The 21,073-nt window shown below is 40.3% G+C and overlaps 1 protein-coding gene and 1 pseudogene across 1 annotated transcript in view; one reads left to right on the top strand and one right to left on the bottom strand.

Moving 5' to 3' along the window:
- The window catches only part of C9H3orf20 (chromosome 9 C3orf20 homolog), a 69,024-nt gene that overhangs the window by 34,005 nt on the left and 13,946 nt on the right, over window positions 1-21,073 (bottom strand). The window contains exons 5-9 of the mRNA XM_026016981.2: window positions 17,029-17,164; window positions 15,712-15,999; window positions 7,839-7,988; window positions 6,935-7,055; window positions 364-495 (exon numbers count right to left, since the gene is read on the bottom strand). Coding sequence (XP_025872766.1) covers window positions 364-495; window positions 6,935-7,055; window positions 7,839-7,988; window positions 15,712-15,999; window positions 17,029-17,164 — 827 coding nt within the window. The remainder of the gene's footprint in view (window positions 1-363; window positions 496-6,934; window positions 7,056-7,838; window positions 7,989-15,711; window positions 16,000-17,028; window positions 17,165-21,073) is intronic.
- Window positions 10,634-11,578, top strand: LOC112933743 (pyridoxal phosphate phosphatase PHOSPHO2-like; annotated as a pseudogene).

The raw sequence follows: 21,073 nt of genomic DNA, 5'->3' as shown, positions 1-21,073 counted from the left end.
TGAAGGCAACAAAGAGGAAAGAAGAGCCAAGAGATGGGAATATCTGATGGAATCATTTGAGGGCCTGGATCCAGCCATGCCTAAAGCTGCCTACTGATAGACTTCTCAGTTTACTGAGCCAATACAGTTTCTCTTCATGCTTAAGCTAATCTGTTTTGGATACTATCACAACTGAAAGATTCCTAACAGACGGATGTTTCACAGAGAAGGTGATTAGGAGTTCATTAGTCAGAGAAAGAGGGAGGGCCCTGCATGGGACAGGGGGTGGAGAGGTAGGAGGAGCACACACACTGAAATATAGAATGGCAACCCACACTGAGACGCCTGGGGTCAGGCCTGGGGACCTGGTCTGCTTTGGCTTACCCGTTTATCATGTGCTACCCCATGGGGACAGTTGTTGGCTGATACAGAGAGTGTTATTGTTTCATTTAGGGAAGTAAAGGTGACTGTGATGGAGTCCTGGGCCAGCACCATCAGCTTCATTTGCTCATTCACCTGCAGATGAAGAAACAGTGCTTAGGGGATCTCTGCTTCTATTATCCACCCTCCCCCTATTACCATCACCACAAAGCACAAAACCTGGCTTGCAGCTAAGAAAGCTGTAAGGTCCTTATGTTGGAATTTAGCTTTCATAGAAAAGAAAGGATTCCAGTCTCTCTTTGGGGGACTGGCAGAAAAAGTAACAGATGCCTTCCTATTCCTGCCCCTTCCCTTTCCAGCGGAAGCTTAGAACCAATATGAAAGAGACACAGGAGTCTGGAGGCAAATCAGCTTTGGTTCCAGTAGAGCTGGATGGAGATGTAGCTTGGCTCATAAGTATACACTATGAATCAGATATGTCCACCCAGGCAACAGGCCTGACCATGAGCCTTGCTCTAGAGCATGCAGAGATGCCTTGGGGAGCTGACAACATGGCAGGAGATACCAGAATGCACCCTTCTGTGCATGGGTGGGCAGATGACAAAAGGAACCCAGCAGGGGCTGAGCCACATATGCTCAGTACCCTCCCCACAATCACGAAATATGTCACTACTCTTCTCCTAAGGAGGAGCCAAAGGAGCTTTAAAAAAAAAATCACTTCCAAAGGGGGTGGGATTGCAGATAGGAACAGGGAGCTGCCTTTACAGCAACTCAGCAACTCAGTCCTGAGAATTCTGTGTTCTAGAAGTAAGTTCCAGTTCAGCCTCTATTAAGCAAGCCAGCTTCTCTGAAGCTCAAATTCCTCAATAGTAAATAGTTCAAAGTCTAGTATCAGGTTCAAATGAGATAAAGATTATGGAAGTGGCTTCACAAGCCACAAAGGTCCATAACACACATGAGCAGATATAGTCAGGGTGTGGAAGCACAATCCTCTGAGGTCCCTGAATGGTTCACATGTGCAGAGAGTTATGTATGCATAGTAGCCCTACACAAGGGCCTAGGAGTCTGCAGCCCTACTTGCTGTGTGGTGATGCTTTCTTCCACCCTTCATGTCTCTGACCTATGTGTATCTCAGGACTCCTCTGAACTAAGGAAATACTCTTCATTTCACTCCTTCCATTGCTTCTGCTATTCCACTTATTGGCCCCAAGGTCTAAATTCAATTCTTTCTCATACTCTTCAGTCTGGATGCTAGTGGTTTCCAACACCCAGAAAATATTTGATCCATGGCTGTCTTTTTACCAAGTCTTTTGACATCTTCATACTTGTTGATCACTCCCACTTAAGAAAAAACCCTACCCTCCCTCTCCTGTTCTTCTCCTGGTGGGTGTAGTATAGAGCTATGGTTGAGAGCTCAAGTGCTACAGTTGGGCAAGGTTCAAATCCCAGTGTTGCTACTTACCAGTGGAGCAATTTTAGGGAAGTTGGTTAGCTTCTCTGAGCCTGGGGACAGTAACAGAAGTTTTTTTCCTATGGCACTGAGCAGATCTCACGGGGTAAAATATGCACAGGGCTTAGCACAGTATAACTGTGTTTTATTATTCCTGTTCCCTGGGTGGTTTCTCTTCCTCTCCCCAGTGCTCCAAATGTGGGTGCTCTACAAGCTCATTCACTACTCATCTTCTTGAGAATTCATGAGCCAGCCCATCACATATATGCATCATCCCTAATCTCTCATCCTAAGAGAGGATTATGTCACAAAAGCCACCAAGCCCAATCAACACATCTAAAACATACTGATCTCTGACCCTCTCAGAAACTTGTTTTCCACCCAGATATATACTCCATTATGGAGTCATCTATACTTCCCTCTCTTCTCATTTATTCCCTACAGCTGATGCTTGAATGCCACTGAATTCTTCTCCTGAAATGGCTCCTTTAAAAAATATTGCTGAACCCCTTCATCATGTCAGATCTGGCTAGTTACCCCCATAACTAGTCTTTGTACTAGCCCATCCACTGATCTTTCCCTTTCTAGTCAACTTTCTATACACATGCTGGACCAAGCATGCCAGCCCTCAACTTAGAAACTAACCAGCTGGTTGTACTTCCAGCATAGCTGAGTCAGTTCCTACTAGGTTGACCCTCCTACAGACCTTGGCACAAATACAATAAAACAACAAACCAAAGGCTCTGAAGAATAAACAAAAGCAGGCAAATTTTGAAGAGTCAAAACTTAAAAGAAAGGGCCAGCATGGGATGAATTTCTACTTTATAGTTTTGGCATGAAGGCAAGCCACAGTCATGGCCAAAACACCACCATCTTCCTGACCCAGAAAACCAAAGGACTGAACTACAAAGGAAACTACAATCACAGAAAAGTAAGGATAAAATTCCAGAAGAGACAGCACCAAAGAAATAGAGACCCAAATTTTGTGAATAGGCCATCCATATCCCTGGCTAATCCCTGAGCCATGGATGAGCAGGGGAGACTCAGGACAGCTTACTGCTAGGGAAACAGAAAAACTGAGATGTGAGTTCCTGCCCATTGCAGGTAAGACAAAGTTTGTGGTGTGAGTCTAATCAAGTTCTCTGCCTGCTAAAACAAAAAATGTTAACACTCTTCAGAGAAATACATCAAAATTCAGATTCTACAGTCCACAGATCCACAGATAACACACATAATGTCAATAATCTCAAGTTATCCATCATGTAAAGAACCAATGAAGTGTGAGCCGTTCTTAAGGTAACAGATAACCAATCCTGTGTGGTATGTCCCAGATGTTGAAATTATCAGACAATAACTCTAAAGCAGCTAATTTAACTGTACTCAATGAAGTCAAGGAAAACATAGTAATAAATGAAAAAACAGACAATCTCAGCACAGAAATAGGAAATGTAAAAAAAAGAACTAAATGGAAATTCTAGACTTGAAAATATATATGGGAAACTTAAAAAATTCACAGGATTAGCATAATAGCAGAATGAAGATATCATAATAGTCAGTGAACCTGAGAGTTAGATCCATAGAAATCATCCAATCTGGGGATCCCTGGGTGGCGCAGCGGTTTGGCGCCTGCCTTCGGCCCAGGGCGCGATCCTGGAGACCGGGATCGAATCCCACATCGGGCTCCCGGTGCATGGAGCCTGCTTCTCCCTCTGCCTGTGTCTCTGCCCCTCTCTCTCTCTCTCTCTCTCTCTATCATAAATAAATAAAAAATTAAAAAAAAAAAAGAAATCATCCAATCTGAGAAGAAAATGAACAACAAAAAAGAACGGAGTTGGGGTGCCTGAGTAGGTTAGTCAGTTAAACATCCAACTCTTGATTTTGGCTCAGGTCATGATCCCAGGATTGTGAGATCGAGACCTATGTGGGGTGCCAAGCTGAGCATTGAGTCTGCTTAAGATTCTCTCTAGGGGCACCTGAGTGGCTCTGTCAGTTAAGCACCAACTCTTGATTTCCACTCAGATCATGATCTCAAGGTCATGAGGTCAAACCCCATGAAGAGATTTACCCTCAGTGGGGAGTCTGCTTGAGATTCTCACTTTCTCCCTCTCACTTTGCCCCTCCCCCCATTCACACTTTCTTTCTCTCCTTCTCTTTAATAAATAAATCTTGTAAAAAAAAAAAAAGGCATTGTCAATTTGAATGTCCACACAAAGTATCATTAAAAAAAAAAAAGATTCTCTCTCTCTCTCCCTCTGCCCCTCAGGCTGCTCATGTTCTCTCTCCCTCTAAAATTTAAAAAAAGAAACAATAGAGTCTCAGAGACCTTTGGGACAATATTAAAAGTTCTAAAATACATGTAATTGGAGTCTCAAGAGAAAAAGAGAAAGGTTGAGCACATTTTTTCCCCTAAAATAATAACAGAAGACTTCCCAAATTTGGTGAAGGACATGAGTGTACAAATTCAAGAAGTTCAGTAAACCCCCAACAGAACAAAGACAACCACATCCAGACACATCATAGTCAAACTAATCAGATTAAAGATGAAATCTTGAAAACAGCTAGAAAAATAAACAATGACTTGATAACTACATACTTCTCATCATTAACTTTGGAGGACATACACAGTGGAAGAGTATCTTTAAATTGCTAGAAGGAAAAAACCCAGTAAACCCAGAATTCCATACCCAGCAAAGATATCCTTTCATAAAAACATTTTTAACTGGGTAATGGGCACTGAGGGAGGCACTTGGTGGGATGAGCACTGGGTGTTATGCTCTATGTTGGCAAATTGAATGCCAATAAAAAAATAAAAATAAATTTAAAAAAATTTTAACAATAAAGCAAACAGAATTTGTTGTCAGCAGATCTGCACTTCAAGAAATGCTAAAGGAATTTCTTTACTGAAAAGAAATGATACTGGAGGAAAACTTGGATATTCAGAGAGGAATGAAAAACACTGGAAATGTAAATATCTGGGCGAAAATAAACTGGCCACTGCAGCCTACAAAACGATAAGCAAGTTCCTCCGCCTGACATACAATACCTCTTACCTCCACCCCACAGCATATATACCTCCTGCCTCCTTTCTTTCACAAGTTGCACCTATGAACTTTTAAAGATACCGCACTGAGTCCCAACTCCAAGCATTTATAGGTGCTATTCCTTCTTCCTGGAATCCTCTCCCTTCCCTCTTCTAGTTACATGAATCATATGCACACATGCTCCTGTTGTCTTCCAGGCCACTCTTGACTGCACTGGCAGCTGTTGTGAAATTCTGTATGCAGCTCCAGGGGATAGAACAATGAACCGAACTATATTGTCAAAACAATTTAGTGTTGTCAAAGCAACTCCCTCCCCCCAATTATTTTATTTAGTTCCTGCAAAAGCAGTGTGAGGCAGGGCTGATCTGGTGAGCCACTTTGTATTGACCAGACAACCAAGACTCAGAGAAGCTGAGTGATTTTCCCAAAACTTAATAGTCAGAGTCTGGCTAGCTGGCATTAAACAAGGCTTCTCAGGTTTTCATTCCAGTTCTCTGTCCACTTGGTCACACTGTTACATAACATACGGTGCCTGTCTGCAACAAATTTATAATCTTCATGGACTATAAACTTTTCAAACATCTACAAAAAGCTTAATATTAAGACAATAGCTCAATACACTCCTAAACTGATGATCTCTGACCTGGCCAAGAATCAGGAGTACATGTGAAAACTACAGATATCTAGTACTCATAACAGACCACCTGAATCAGAATCTCTCCGGGGCTGTGCTTGGGTATCTGTATTTTTAAGGTTCCATAAGATTATGATATGCAATAAGAATATGACTGATTACTAACCCAGACTGTGGGTACTGTGAGAAAAGAGAAATGGATGTGGATTGCAATGCCATGATAGAGAAGAAGTATGAGCAGGGCTGCAAAAGAGAGGAAATTTGGATTGACAGAGAGAGGAAGGGGCACATTTCAGGCCAAAGGGATGGGAAGGGTAAAATATGTTCAAGGGATTGAATGTTTCTGAGCAGAGGTGTGACCTATAGGAATTAGGATATAAGGATGAGAATCCAGCAGCCAATGCAGAGGAAGAACAGGAATAGCAAGAGACAGACAATTAAGGGTAAGGTACCTGCCACACACTCCAAGAGCATCCATAACCCTTACCCTTAGGCTCTTAATAGCAGGCCACCTTGAATAGATTCTGTGTTCTGTGATCTTTCTCTGAATCCCAACCATATGGGCTTGTCCCTCTCTCATTGCTCTTATTCTTCTGTATCTTGTGTCCTTATTACTCTCCTGGACTTTGGGATTCCTTGAGGGGCTTTATTTATTTTTCTACCCCCTAGATCATTGATTCTCAGTCAAGAGCAACTATTTCCCCCAGGGACATCTGACAATGTTTGGGGATATTTTTGGTTGTCACACCTGGGGAGAGGATACCACTGGCATCTGATGCGATGTTGCCAAGTATCCTACAATGCATAGTTATTATCCAAAGAATTATCTATCCCAAAATTTAATTTCTGCCAAGAATGAGAAACTCTGCCTTAAATTAAATAACGAACACATTTAGCTACTTTATTAATAAATTCAATTTATCACCATTATTTAATTTTAGTAATTCCACACTAATTTATTACTTAATAAATCTTTAATGAGTGACTGAACAATCAAATGAATAATAAAAAAGAGTTTGTCAGCTACCTGTGATGTGCAGGTTTTTTATTTCATGACATAGTAAAGTTATAAAAACAAACTGGGAAGACCAATATAGAATTGCTAACTTTTCTTATTGCCATGTATAGACATTAAAAATAAAGCTATCAACTACTATAATAGTTCCTTCATAAAATGAAAGGCATTTTAACCATTAAAATGTAGTAATATTAACAATAAAAATAAAATGGGACATACATTACTAGGAAAGGTCAGTACCACACCCAACAGTTGCTGTAGGCTGGTGAAAAGTTTACTTCAGTAAGCTCCCAACCACCACTCACTCTAAATGAGACTATACAGCTCCCAAGGGCAAGGCAGTTGTCTTACAGGTAGCCCTCTTGACTCTTACTGCTGGGAAGCCCAAGGAAAGCTGCTGAGGCCACCCCACCTATGCTGTCCATGCCCACCTTATACTCCAGGGAGAGCAAAGTCTCCGTCTTGGAAGTCCAGCTCCATTTGTGGACTACGTAGCCCTTGGAGTCATTGGCAGTCCCACCTTCCTCATCCAAGACCAAGACGTAGGGGCAACTAGGAGAGATACAAAGGTCAGAAGTTGATGCCAGGCCCCTGAAGGAAGTCCAACTCACTACAGACAACAGGCAGGCAGGGTTCTGAGGCTCTGTCATAGGTTAGAGGTACCATGAAGTCCAGAGGGCAGCCTCACTTCCTCTGCCTATATGGTCTGAGGCCTCTTCATCTGTTGATGCTACAAGAATGTCAGTCAGAAAGGGCATGTTTGACAGAGATAATGGAGGCTCAGGTCAAACCCAAGAGGGAAGAAATGGAGCATATGCCCAAAAGTCTGCACATACAAGATCTCAGGTGCCAAAATGGGAATGGGAACATCTATAACACAAGAGTAAGTTATTCCCTCTGAAAACTGATAAGTTTCATAAGTTCCTTATGAAACTGACTTTTGGCTGACAAGAATATGTGCCTCTCTTAAAAGCCCCCACAAAGTGGTACTCATAGCCTCTCCTTCACTTACTGCTGGTATAAAACACTCTTATCCACTAAGTAATTTTTCCATGAATCCAGCCAACAATCCAGATCTTAGGGCTCTGGGGGTACAAGTGGAGTGGGATGGGGGGATTTGCCCTTCTCTTTTACTGTGACATACATCTAGCAAGCGAAGGTCAGCCCTCAAAATACCTACATCCCTGCAGGCCCTACTTTAGCCTTGCCTCACTGTCTTCCTAGACCTCTGGACACTGGTGGACTCTCCTTTTCCCATGGACTACTACCTCAGTGCCTCCCTTTGTCACCATCAGAAACACTTCCATGGGGCTAGGATTCCCCCAAGCCACTCACCGGGCCTTCAGGTTGTAGTAAACATAGCCCTGTCCTTCAGCATTGAACAGAGCCAGAAAGAAGTTGGGTGTGTCATTAAAGAGGTAGGTGATGGTTCTCCCTCTGCAGCACGTGGGGATCTGACACATGGCGATGTTTCCAGAGGGATAGCTGGCAAAAATGGTCAAGGAGAACTAATAGAAAACTCTCCAGGTTCTGCTTTCAGATGCTCCATGGAAAGTAAGTCTACATGTCAAAATGATAGCTATTTGGTGCATCATTCCTAGTCTTCAAAGACCCTTCTTGCACTTTGGAACATAACCATGTCTCGGGTGCCTTCCTGTATCTTCTTTCTATTTCTCACAACCACCCTGTGGTAGGTAGTATTATCTCCACCTCACAAATGAGTAGGGTTTTCTGGGCTGTGGGACTTTTAGTGCTAAATCCAGGAAAGTCTCAGGCAAACCAGGACAAGTTGCCCATCCTACAGATGAGGAATCCAAGGTGCAGAGAAATTATCTTCCTCACATGACACCACAAGGAAGTGGCAGAACCAGGACCTGAACTCTGAAGCATATTTCTAATGTTGTCAGGCTGCCTCCCATTATGATCAATCTATGAGTAGAGGCAACATCTCTCTGCTCATTTCCTACTAAGGTGACCCCAAGAAACACTGGTCCCAGCTTGAAGGAACACAGTTTGGGTAGCTACTGCAGGAACTTAAGTAGTACCCCAGACAGAAGAATTTCTAGAAAAGAATCTTTCCTTGCCTCTCCCTAGTTTCTGGTGGTTGTCAAGAATCTTCAGCATTGCTTGGTTTATAGATGTACCATTCTAACCTCTGCCTCAGTCATCACAAGGCCTTCTTCCCACTTTGTATGTGTCTGTTTTCTCTTCATTGGATTGGGCCCAACCCTAAGCTAATGTGACCTTATTTTAATTTAATTATATCTGCAATGACCCCACTTCCAAATATGATCATATTCTGAAGTTCTACATGAACATAAATTTTGAAAAGACATTATTCAATCTATTATATCAGGATAACCACTAAAAAAATGACTAAAAATAGGGATAAAGAAAATGAGAAGGGAATAAAAATGGCATGCTACAAAAAAAGTCAATCCAACACAAAAGAAGGTAATAACAGAGGAACTGAAGAACAAAAAAAGATATGATGTATAGAAAATGGATAGTAGGGCAGCCCCGGTGGCGCAGTGGTTTAGTGCTGCCTGCAGCCCAGGGTGTGATCCTGGAGACCCAGGATCGAGTTCCACATCAGGCTCCTTGCATGGAGCCTGATTCTCCCTCTGCCTGTGTCTCTGCCTCTCTCTCTCTCTCTCTCTCTCTCTCTCTCTCTCTCTGTGTGTGTGTGTGTGTCTCATGAATAAATAAATAAAATCTTTTAAAAAATGGATAGAAAAAAAATTGATAGTAAAATGACAGAATCAAGTCCTTCCGTATCAGGAATTACACTAAATGAAAATGGACTAAATTCAACAAAAGGGTAGAGATTGACAGAAGGGATTTTAAAAAACAAAAAGAAAAGATCCAAAAAAAAAAAAAAAAAAAGAAAGAAAAGATCCAACTATATGTTGTCTACAAGAGGCTTCCTTTGGATCTTTAGATCCAAATACACAACTAGGTTGAAAGTCAAATGATGGAAAAAGATATTCCACGTAAATAGTAACCAAAAGACAGCAGAGGTGGTTATATTGATATCAGAGACAATAGACTTTTAAAATTTTTACAAGATACAAAAAAGAGCATTATATATTGGGAGAAAGGCTGATACCTCAAGAAGATATGACAATTATAGACATATACACACCTAACAACAGAGACCCAAAACATATAAAGCAAAAACTTACAGGAATAAAAAAAGAAACAGTTCTACAATAAAAGTTGGGAGACTTCATTACCTTACATTTAATCAGGGCGAGAATAACTACACAGAATATCAATAAAGAAAGGAGAGAATTTGAACAACACTATAAACCAACTAGACCTAACAGAACACTCCACTCAACAATAGCAGAATACACATTCTTTCTGAGTGCACAAGACCATTCTCTGGTAAAGATATGATAGGCCACAAAACAAGTCTCAATAAATATTAAAAGACTGGAATCTTAGAGAATATCTTCTCTGACAACAGGATAAAACTAGAAATGAATGGCAGAAGGAAATTTGGAAAATTCTCAGATAGGTGCAAATTAAACAATACACCTTTAAACAACCAATGGATAGAGAAGAAATCACAAGGGATATTAGAAAAAGTTGAAGGTGTGAAAACAAAAACACAATATATCAGAACTTATGGGATAAGGCATGGGAATGAGGTCAGAGGGCAGAGTCCAAGGGAGCAGCCACAGAAGCCAGGATGGCTGCTGACATCTGACCTGGGTCAGTGAGGAGCCCTGGGGATCTGGCCCAGGCTGGTGCTCCCATTTTCATCCATGCTTTCGTGCTTCTCACAGGGGATGACCCCCAACTAGGTGATTGTACCTACATTCAAGGTGGACCCAGCAGGTTTTCTATCAGGTGTTCCACCATAATAATGCTGGAGTTAGAAAGTCTCCATTTCTTTACTCCAAACTGGAAAACTTTGTTCCCTGTATATAGAGTAGGAATACTGTTGGTTACAAACTAGCTGGTGTTTAAAACTGAAGATTGTCATGACTGTTTAAGATAAGCTCTCTTCTGAAGTATAACTAATTGACTTGGAAATACTAAGTCAGTTTAATTCCGAGTGCTCAAAGAATCATCCCCACAGGAACACAATATACTGGTAACTCAAGTTTGCTTTTGGAACCATGAAAATTTTGCTTATTTCTGACTTTGAAAATACAATCATTCATGACAACAGTGACACCTGGATTGTATAGTGCACTCCAGAGAAAAAGCTTCTACAAAATTCTTATAAAAAAGGATTTGGGGCAGAATTTATGGGCAGAATCTTTAAGAATATGGGAAAGGGAGATGTAAGAGAAGATGAAACTAATAGAGCAATGACATCAATATATTTCACTCTAGGGTTGGTGGAACTTTTGAACTTTATAAGAAAGAACCAAGGATAGGGCAGCCCGGGTGGCTCAGCGGTTTGGCACTGCCTTCAGCCCAGGGCATGATCCTGCATGGAGCCTGCTTCTCCCTCTGCCTGTGTCTCTGAGCCTCTCTCCCTCTCTGTCTCTCATGAATAAATAAAATCTTTAAAAAAAAAAAAAGAAAGAAAGAAAGAAAGAAAGAACAAAGATAAATTTGACTGCATAATTATTTCAGATTCAAATTCAGTCTTCATATATTGGGTTTTAGAAGCTACCAGTTTTCATGATGTGTTTGATAAAGTGTTTACAAATCCAGCAGCTTTTGATAGCAATAGTCATCTCACTGAAAAATTATCACGCTCACTCTTGCAATAGATATCCAGAGAATCTGCAAAACTGTAGTTTTGGTAGAATTTGTAGATTCAGTTACAACAGTTAAAATTTATGAATTATACACAAATTGTTTATATAGGTGATGGTGGAAATGATGTCTGTTCAATAACTTTTTATTTTTTTATTTTTATTTTTTATTTTATTTTTTTGTCCAGTAACTTTTTAAAGGAGAATGATGTTGCCATGTCATGGAAAGGATATATTTTAGAGAAAACTCTTCCCTGAATGTCTCAAAATCTAGAACCTATGGAATCTTCTGTTGTAGTTTTATCTTCAGGTGTTAAAATAATTTCTCACTTACAATTTCTAACCAAGGAGTAATATGCCAACAACAACAACAACAACAACAACAACAACAGCAACAACCTATGGGATAAAGTGAAACCATCACAGGAAGAAATTTATAGTTATAAATATCCACATTAAAAGAGAAGAAAGATCTCAAATCTGTAACCATAATTTCCACCTTAGGAACTAGAAAAAGAAGAGCAAATTAAAGTTACAGCTAGCAGAAGGGAGGAAATAATAAAGATCAGAAGAGAGAAAAATAGAATGGAGAACAGAAAAACAATAGAAAGCACCAAATCCAAAAGTTAGTTCTTTGAAAAGATCGACAAAATTGAGAAAACATTAAGACTGACTCAGAAATAAAGGAAAATTCAAATTCCTAAAATCAAAAAATGGAGACATTACTACTGATTTTACAGAAATTTTTAAAAATATCATAAGAGAAGTATATGAACAATTGTATACCTACAAGTGAGATAGTTTAGTTGAAAAAACAAATTCCTAGAAACATGCAGAAGGAAATTGCAGGATACAAGATTGACACCCAGAAATCAGTTGTACCTCATGAACATGGGATGTCTTTCCATTTATCTCAGTCTTCTTTAATTTATCTCAACAATATTTTGTAGGTTTTAGTGTACAAGTCTGACACCTCCTTGGTAAAATTTATCCCAAAGTATTTTATTCTTTTTGATGCTATTGTAGATGACATCATTTCCTTTTGTTTATTGCTTTTTTAAAAATTGTTGTTGCTGTTCATACAGCATTTCAGGTCATTTGTTGCTGGTATTCATGGATTGGAAGACTTAATCTTGTTTATGGCAAAATGCCCCACAGTGATCTATATATTCAGTGCAGTCCATATCAAAATTTCATCAGTCTTTTTTTTGCAAAAACAGAATATTTGATTTTAAAAATCATACAGATTTGCATGGGACCCCAAATTACCAAGTAATCTTGAGAAAAGAACAAAGTTGAAAGAGTCAAACTTTCCAATTTCAACACTTTACTACAAAAATCAAAACACTGTGGCACTGGCATAACAAAAGACATACAATTCAATAGAATAGAATTACAAGTCCAAAAATAAACTCATATATCAATGGTTAACTTTAACAAGGGTGCCAAGACCATTCAATGATGAAAGAATAGTCTCAAGAAATAGAGGTGGAACAACTGGGTATCACATGAGAAATAATGCAGTTGGATCCTGATCTTACACCATATACAAAAACCAACTGAAAATGGATCAAAGACCTAAATATAAGAGCTATAACTATAAAACTCTTAGAAGGCAATATAGGTACAAGATAGTTTCTTAGGCATGAAACCCAAATTACAAGGAAAAAAAAAGAAAAATTAGACTTCATAAAAATTTAAAACTTCCATATATCAAAGGATACTCTCAAGAGAATGAAAAAACACCCCACCTGCAGGATAGGAAAAAAATTTGCAAATCATATATCTGATAAGGATCTAGTATCTATAATATACAAACAACTCTGGCAACTCAGTAAGTAATGGACAATCAAAAAATGGGCAAAGACACATTTCTATAAAGAAGATATACTAAGAAGGCACATGAAGATGCTTGAAATCATTAGTTATTAGGAAAATGCCATTCAAAGCCACAGTGAGATATTACTTTATAGTCCTAGAATGGCTAGAATTTAAAAACTGGAAAATATCAAATGTAGTTCAAGAACGTGGAGAACTTAGAAGTCTCACATATTATATAGGTGGGACTATAAAATGGTATAGCCATTGCAGAAAACATTTTGAAAGTCCTTCTATAAGTTAAACATAGAATTACCATATGACCAGGTAATTCCACTTTTGCAATAGATCCAAAAGAATTGAAAACAGGTATGCAGACAAAAACTTCTATAAGAATGGTCATAGCAGTATTGTTCACAATTGCCAAATAGTGGAGAAAACCTAATGTCCATAAGCAAATGAATGGATTAGAAAAAAACTGGAATATCCATATAATAAATTATTATTCAGCCACACAAAGGAAATTCTGAGATGTGCTAAACATGTTATGACCCTTGAAAACATCCAATGTGAAAAAAGCCAAACACAAAAGGCCACATATTACACGGTTCCATTTATATGAGATGTCCAGAATAGGCAAATCAAAAAAGATGAAAAACAGATTGGTGGTTGCCAAGGCTGGGCTAGGGGAAAAGAGAAAGTGACTGCTGAATGGGCATAGGGTTTTCTTTTGGGGTGATGAAAAGTTTGTGGAACTTGATAGAAGTGATGGTAGCACGACACTAAATAGCACTAACTGCCACTAAATTATATATATTATTTTTTTTTTAATTATATATATTAAAAAGATTTATTTTATATTATGTGAGTTTCACTCCAGTAAAAACAGGAGGTACTGATGTATATTACAACATGGTTGAGCTTTGAAAGCATTATGGTGAGTCAAAGAAGTAAGATACAAAAGGCCACATACTGCATGATCCCATTTATATGAACTATCTGGGGCAGGCAAATGCAGAGGCAAACAGCATGTTAGTGGTTGCCAGGGACTGTAGGGGAGAGGAAATGGGGAGCATCTGCTTACAGACATGGGATTTCCTTTCAGAGTGATGAAAAAGCCCTGGAACTAGATTGTGGAGATGGCTGCACAGCACTGTGAATGTACTTACTGCCATTGAAATACACTCTAAAATAGTTAAAATGAGAAATTTTATGTGATGTACATTTTTCCGTATTAAAAAAAATGTGTACCTCACAGAGTATTTCTGAGTGCTCCACCAATTCCTAAGGGAACAGTGCTAAGGTTTATTTTTAATGTGAGTTTATTTGTGCACAGGGAAAAAGGCCTCGAGGGAAGTTTGATGGGAGAATCAGCAGTTGAGGGAAGACATCCAGGAGATGCTGACAACGAAAGAAATGAAACCCAAATGAAATGAATACTGGGGATGGTTCTGGGGTCTACTACGGACAAAGGAAACCAATCAGGGCTGGGAGCTATCTGGCACCTCCGGGGCAAATGGACCATTTCTACCTGAGAGCTTTGCCCAGCAATCTCCATGAGACTAGAATTAACTGCTGAGCCCAGAAAATGTCTTGATGAGTCAAGCATGCCAGGAGCAGTGCCTGTGGGTTTGGGTGGTCCCACCCTGGAGGACCTCAGGATTCTGGGACAGAGGAAAGAATGAAGGCTGCGCTCTAGCCCACCCCCTCTGGTCGTGCTGGTAACAGAATTCACAGACACATCTTCCCAAGCTCAGGGAGATGATCTTACTCAAGGAAATGAAGAATCATTTCTTCATTTCAGGAAAGGGGGAAGGGAGGGCCCATGACCCACAGCAAGCAGCAGCTCTCCTGGAAGGGAGCAGGGCTGAGTGGAGTGTGATGAATGGATTCATTTACAGTCAGAGAAACAATAGGACTCTTTTGACAGGATGCTTAAATTCTGAATTCCCAGTTCAGTTAGAGAGGAGGCCAAATGAAGTGAAGGGGGCTATAGCTGGGCAGGCCTGGCTGGGCAGCCTGTGGGATAGTTCAGAGAGCTCCCTCTCCTCCTAAAGCACGGGACACTGTGACCCACTGGTTTTATTATTAAACAAGGCCCCTTTCCATCCCCATCTCCTGCTCTCTGCTGCAGGGAACAATTCTGGAAGGCATGACAATTGTGCCAGAAGGAGGGCTCTAAATAGAGGTGAAATGGCCCTGAACCCAGGCCTGGCTCTGCCACCAAATTCCTTTTGTGACACTGAAGTGAGTGACACCATCCATTCCTAATGAAGGGATGTCTGGCTTAGTGGCTCCTCTCTTTGATGTCTCATCTGGCTCAGACTGCAGAATCTGGAATAAGTGCTTTGCCTTCTCTGGTCTCAGAGCCTTGCCACCAAATGGACTGGGCATCTTGTCCAGCCCCACTGCCTATTGGGGAGTAGGTGACAGGACCCCTGCAAGGAACACAGGGGTCCAAGGCAACTTCCTGATGCATTGCTTCCCACCCAGACATTCCCTAAAGGGAGCCTTCTCTGACCTGAAAAATGCTTAATATCCTGGAGAACCTGTCACCAGGCTTCTCTGGTCAGTTGAAAAGCCAAACTAAATACCCAGGTGTATTCAAGCCTGGGACTTTTCTGGGCTGAGTTGCTGGGGAGAAGGGGCAGCATCAAATAAAAGGATACTACACAAAGGAGGACCCATCATAGAAGGTGTAATGCAACTTGATGACCTTCTTGGATACCTTCCAGTCCTGAGAATGCCAGCTGAAGTGAGGATGGTGGTAGACAAGAGGCTGGTGAGGGGTGGGAGTGGATGTCTGAGCACCCGGAAGGTGAGAGTGGTGGGAGCTCAGGGTCTGAGCGTCCCCTTTCGGGGTTGACATTAGATGAGAGGGCACCTTTGCCCTGTAGTTGCGAAAGATCATGGGGTAGGAGAAATTCCTCCCTTTCCACGAGGCCCTTTCAGCTTCTCTGCAGGGAAGGAGACCAACATATCTTCTAGCCACTTGGCTCCTCTCACCAGGGACACTTTCTCTACAGCCCCTGTCCAGTTCCCAAGACTCTCATCCCAATTTCCTGTCTTCAAAGTACCGGTGCCCATCCCCATTTTCCCTTGTCCTTAAAGGCAAGAATTTTAGGAAGAACTGGGAAGGTCCTGTTGCCCCTCTGAAACCAGTCCTTGCCTGACTTCCACCTTTAGCAATGGGGTGAGGACCCATGCAGTGGGACTGAATACAGAAGGGGGACCCAGTAGGGGGAGGTGGAGGCTCTGCTCAATCCCCACTCCTGAGGTTACAAGGAAAGAACTTCCTTCCAGAATATTACAGTAAGGGGCAAGCTGGGTTGCTTCCTTCCTCCCATGTTCTATAGCTGCAGTAATGGCCCATGGGAGAACAAGACATATCCCTTAGATGGGGCTAGGTTTTAAATCCTTAATGGCCCATGGTCTGAGCCTTTGGAGAAATATAGACTATCCTACTAGAACTTGTGAGACCCAAAATCATTAGATATCATCACCCATGTCAGTGTTTTTTTGTTTGCCCCGAAAGGACTTTTGCTGCTGTTACAGGAAAACATCTGACAAATTATGTTAAGAAATAAACTTTCAGGGCACAAAGCCTAAAAAGTGTAAGGAGCCCTGTACAGGGTGAGGAGGCAAAGATCAATGCCCTTGGGTCAGGTCCACAAAACTATGGGACCTCTGGTAATGGCTTACCCGTCTGCTCGGGCTGCCTCAGTTTCCTCATCCGCAAAATGGGCATACCCCGTCTTCCTCATCAGGTTGTAGTGAGGACTGAAAAGGACTGAGTGGGGAGAGATTGGGGATGGGAGTGTGTGTGAGGGACGGCCATCACCCCTGTCACTGTCGTTGGGGGCACTGTGTAGCTGGCACTTCCTGGCACCGCTCAGACACTTCTGTGAATTCCCCCCTTCATGCACACAGGTGGCTGGTGACCATACCCAACTCTCACATCCACCCCCAGCCACTGAGGCGCTCACATATGGCGACACATCTCCTGCAGTTTCTCCCGGGCCTCAGGGCAGGGGTCGTTGAACTCCATACTGTCAGAGGCAGAGATTCCAGCTCCTCGTTGTAAGGGTGCTATGGTTATGTCTTCTAAGATTTTTGATTTACCTGTGGTTGGAGAGGAAGAGCTTAGGGGGGAGGGGGAGGTTAGAGAATGATTTCTTAAAGATGTCATGTTCACATGGGGGTGAGGCAGCAGGGAGAGCAGGAGAGCAGCATCTCCTGAGGATCAAAATAATTGGGGGCATCATTCATGCTTCCTAGGGACAGGAATCCCTGGCTCTCGCTCTGCAAGTCAACTAAACATGCATTAGGAACAGACATGTGCAGAGTGACGAACTCAGGAACCTGTGCACGTGACTGCCATGGATGCTGAAGTGGTTCCCTTCTGGCACTTCTGATTAAAGAACAGAAAGTCTCTGGGGCACCTGAGTGGCTCAGTTGGTTAAGCATTCAACTCTTGATTTCAGCTCTGGTCGTGATCTCAGGGTAGTGAGATCGAGCCCCACATCAAGCTCCGTGCTATGTGTAGAGTCTGCTTAATGCTCTCTCCCAGGGTGCTTAGGTGGTGCAATCAGTTGAGCATCCAACTCTTGATTTTGGCTGAGGTCATGATCTCAGCGTTGTGAGATCAAGCCCCACATGGAGCCCCGTGTTGGGCTCTGGGTCAGTGGGGAGCCTGCTTCTTTCCCTCTGCCCACTCATCCCCCACCAAAAAAAAAAAAAAAAAAAAAAAAAAAAGTCTCAGTTCCAACTCAATCAGCTAAAACACTTCTCTGATTTATTTCGACTGAGATTTGGACTGAAATGTTTTCTTATACATTGTGGTAAACTACACATCACAAAAATTTATCATCCTAACCATTTTTATTATAGATGGTTCTGTGGTATTAAATACATTCATACTTTTGTGCAACTGTCACCACCATCTATCTCTATAAACCCTTTTTTATCTTGTAAAATTAAAACTCTTACCCATTAAACAATAACTCCCATTCTCCACTCCCCCAGCCTCTGGCAACTACCACTCTACTTTCTGTCTTTATGAGTCCAACTACTCTAAGTACCTCATATAAGTAGAGTCATGTAGTATCTGTCTTTTTGTGCCTGGCTTATTTCACTTAGCATAATGTCTTCAGTGTTCCTCTGCATTATATCATGTGTCAAAACTTCCTTCCTTTTTAAGGCTGAGCAATATTCCACTGTGTGGATAGGCCACATTTTCTTTACCCATTTATCCACTGACAGACACTTGGGTTGCTTCCATGTTTCAGCTATTGTGAGTAATGCTGCTACGAACATGGGTGTGCACATATCTCACTGAGATCCTGCTTTCAGTTCTTCTGAGTATATATCCAGAAGTGGAATTACTGGATTATATGGTAATTCCATTTTTACTTTTTTGAGGAAAAGCCACAGTTTTCCATTCCAGCCACACCATTTTGCATTCCCACCAGTAGTGTATAAGCATTCCAGTATCTCTATATTCTCTCCAACTCTTGTTTTCTGGTGTTTTGTTTGTTGTTGTTGTTTTTATATAGCAGACATCCTACTGGGGATGAGGGAGTATTTCATTGTAGTTTTTGGTTTGCATTTCCCTAATGAGTGATGGTGAACATTTTTTCACGTGCTTGTTGACCATCTGTATATCTCCCTTAGAAAAAAGTACATTCAAATCCTGTGTCCATTTTTGAGTCAGGTTGTTTCTCTTTGCTGTTGTTTTTAGAAGTTCTCTATTTGGTTTGAATTATAATTATAGATATATGATTTGCAAATACTTCCTCTAATTCTGCCTTTTTACTCTATGGATAGTATCTGTTGATGTACAAAATTTAAAAATTTTCACAAAGTCCAATTTGTTCATTTTTTTTTGTTGATGTACCATATCCAAGAAATCATTGCCAAATCCAGTGTCATGAAGCCTATGCCCATGTTTTCTTCTAAGAATTTTATTGTTGTAGGTCTTGTATTTAGTTCCTTGACCCATTTGAGTTAATTTTTATATGTATTATTAGATAAGGATCCAATTTCATTCATTTGCATGTGGAAATCCAGTTTTCCTATGCTAGTCATTGAAAAGACTGAATGCCCCATTGAATGGTGTTACATTCTTGTCAAAAGTCATTTGACCATATATATAAAGATTTATTCTTGGGGTCTCTATTCTAATCTGTTGGTCTATATGTCTATCTTTATATGCCAGTATCACGCTGTTTTGGTTGCTGTATCTTTGTAGTAAGTTATGAAAAAAGGAAATGTGAGTCCTGCAATTTTGTTCTTTTTCAAGATTGTTTTAGTTCTTTGGGGGCACTGAGACTCCACATGAATTTTAAGAGGAGTTTTCCTATTTCTGCAAAAAAATATCATTAGGATTTTGATAGGGACTGCTTTGAATCTGTAAATCCTTCTGGATAGCATTAACATTTTAACAATTTTAACTCTTCCAACTCATAAATATAGGATATACTTCCATTTGTTTGTTTTTTTCTTTAACTACTTTCAGTAATGATTTGTAGCTTTCATTGTACAAGTCTTTCATTTCCTTGGTTAATTCCTAGAGTATTTTGCCCTTTTTTTCTGCTATTGTAAATGGAATGTTTTTGTAATTTCCTTTCCAGAGTGTTGTTTGTATATGAAAATGAACTGATCCGCGTATTGTTGTATCCTGCTACTTTGATAAATTCATTTATTCTATTGGGTGCAATATTTATGGTTTTTTGTATATAAGATCATATTATCTGCAAACAGATAATTTTAATTCTTCCTTTCTAATTTGAATGTCTTTTATTCCTTTTCTTGTCAATCTTGCTATGGCTAGAACTTCCGGTTCTATGTTGAATAGAAGGGGTGAAAGTGGGCATCTTTGCCTTATTCCTGATCTTAGAAGAAAAGCTTTCAGTCTTTCACTATTATGATGTTCGCTTTAAGTTTTTCATATATGACCATGTGAAGGTAGTTTACTTCTATTCCTAGTCACAGAGTGTTTTTTTTTTTATCATGAAAGAGTGTTGATTGCCAAATACTTTTTCTGCGTCACTTGAGATGATTGTATGTTTTTTTTTCCCCTTCATTCTGTGATTGAGTTTTGTGTGTTGAACCACCCTTGCATTTCAAGAACCTGCTCGGTGTCATGGTGTTAAATCCCTAATGCGCTGTTGAGTTGTGTTGCTAATATTTTGTTGAAGATTTTTGCATCAATGTTCATAAAGAATATTGTCTTTAGTTTTCTTTTATTGTAATGTCTTTGTCTGGTTCTGATATCAGAGTAAAGCTGGCCTCACAGAATGAGATGGGAAGTGTTCTCTCTTCTTTTTTGGGGAAAGCTTGAGAATGATTGTAATTAGTTCTTTAAATATTTGGTAGAATTCACCACTGAAGCCATTAAATCTAGGGCTTTTTATAGTTGAGAATTTTTTTTTTAAGATTTACTTATTTATTTGAGAGAGAGTGTGCATGTGTGTGTGAGTGCCAGGAGGGACAGAGAGGGAGACAAGCAGACTCCTGCCAAGTGGGGAATCGATGCAGGGCTCAACCACAGGACCCTGAGATCATGACCCTTGCTGAAAACAAGAGTCAGATGCTCAACTGACTGAGTCACCCAGGCACCTCTTTGTTGGAAGAGTTTTTATTACTGATTTAATCTCCTTAGTATTCATAGGTCTACCAAAATTTTCCACTTCTTCCTGATTTAATCTTGGTTGATTTTGTGTTTCTAGGAATCTGTCCATTTCATGCAAGTTATCCAATTTGTTGGTGTATAATTGTTCATTGTACTCTCTTCTCTCATAATCTTTTTTATTTTTATAGAATCAGTGATAGAGTACCCACTTTCAATTCATTTTAGTTATGAGTCTTTTTTTTTTCTTAGTTTATCTAGCTAAAGGTTTGTCCATTGTGTTGATCTTTTCAAAGAATCAACTTTTGATTTCACTGATTTTCTCTATTTTTTAAATTCTCTTATTTCTCTCTATTCTAATCTTTATTTTTTCCTTTTCTAGCTTTGGTTTTAGATTCTTT

This window comes from Vulpes vulpes, chromosome 9 (assembly GCF_048418805.1).
Source record: "Vulpes vulpes isolate BD-2025 chromosome 9, VulVul3, whole genome shotgun sequence".
NCBI lineage: Eukaryota > Metazoa > Chordata > Mammalia > Carnivora > Canidae > Vulpes > Vulpes vulpes.
The sequence above is the reverse complement of the archived record's forward strand: the minus strand, read 5'-3'. Positions and strand labels throughout refer to the sequence as shown.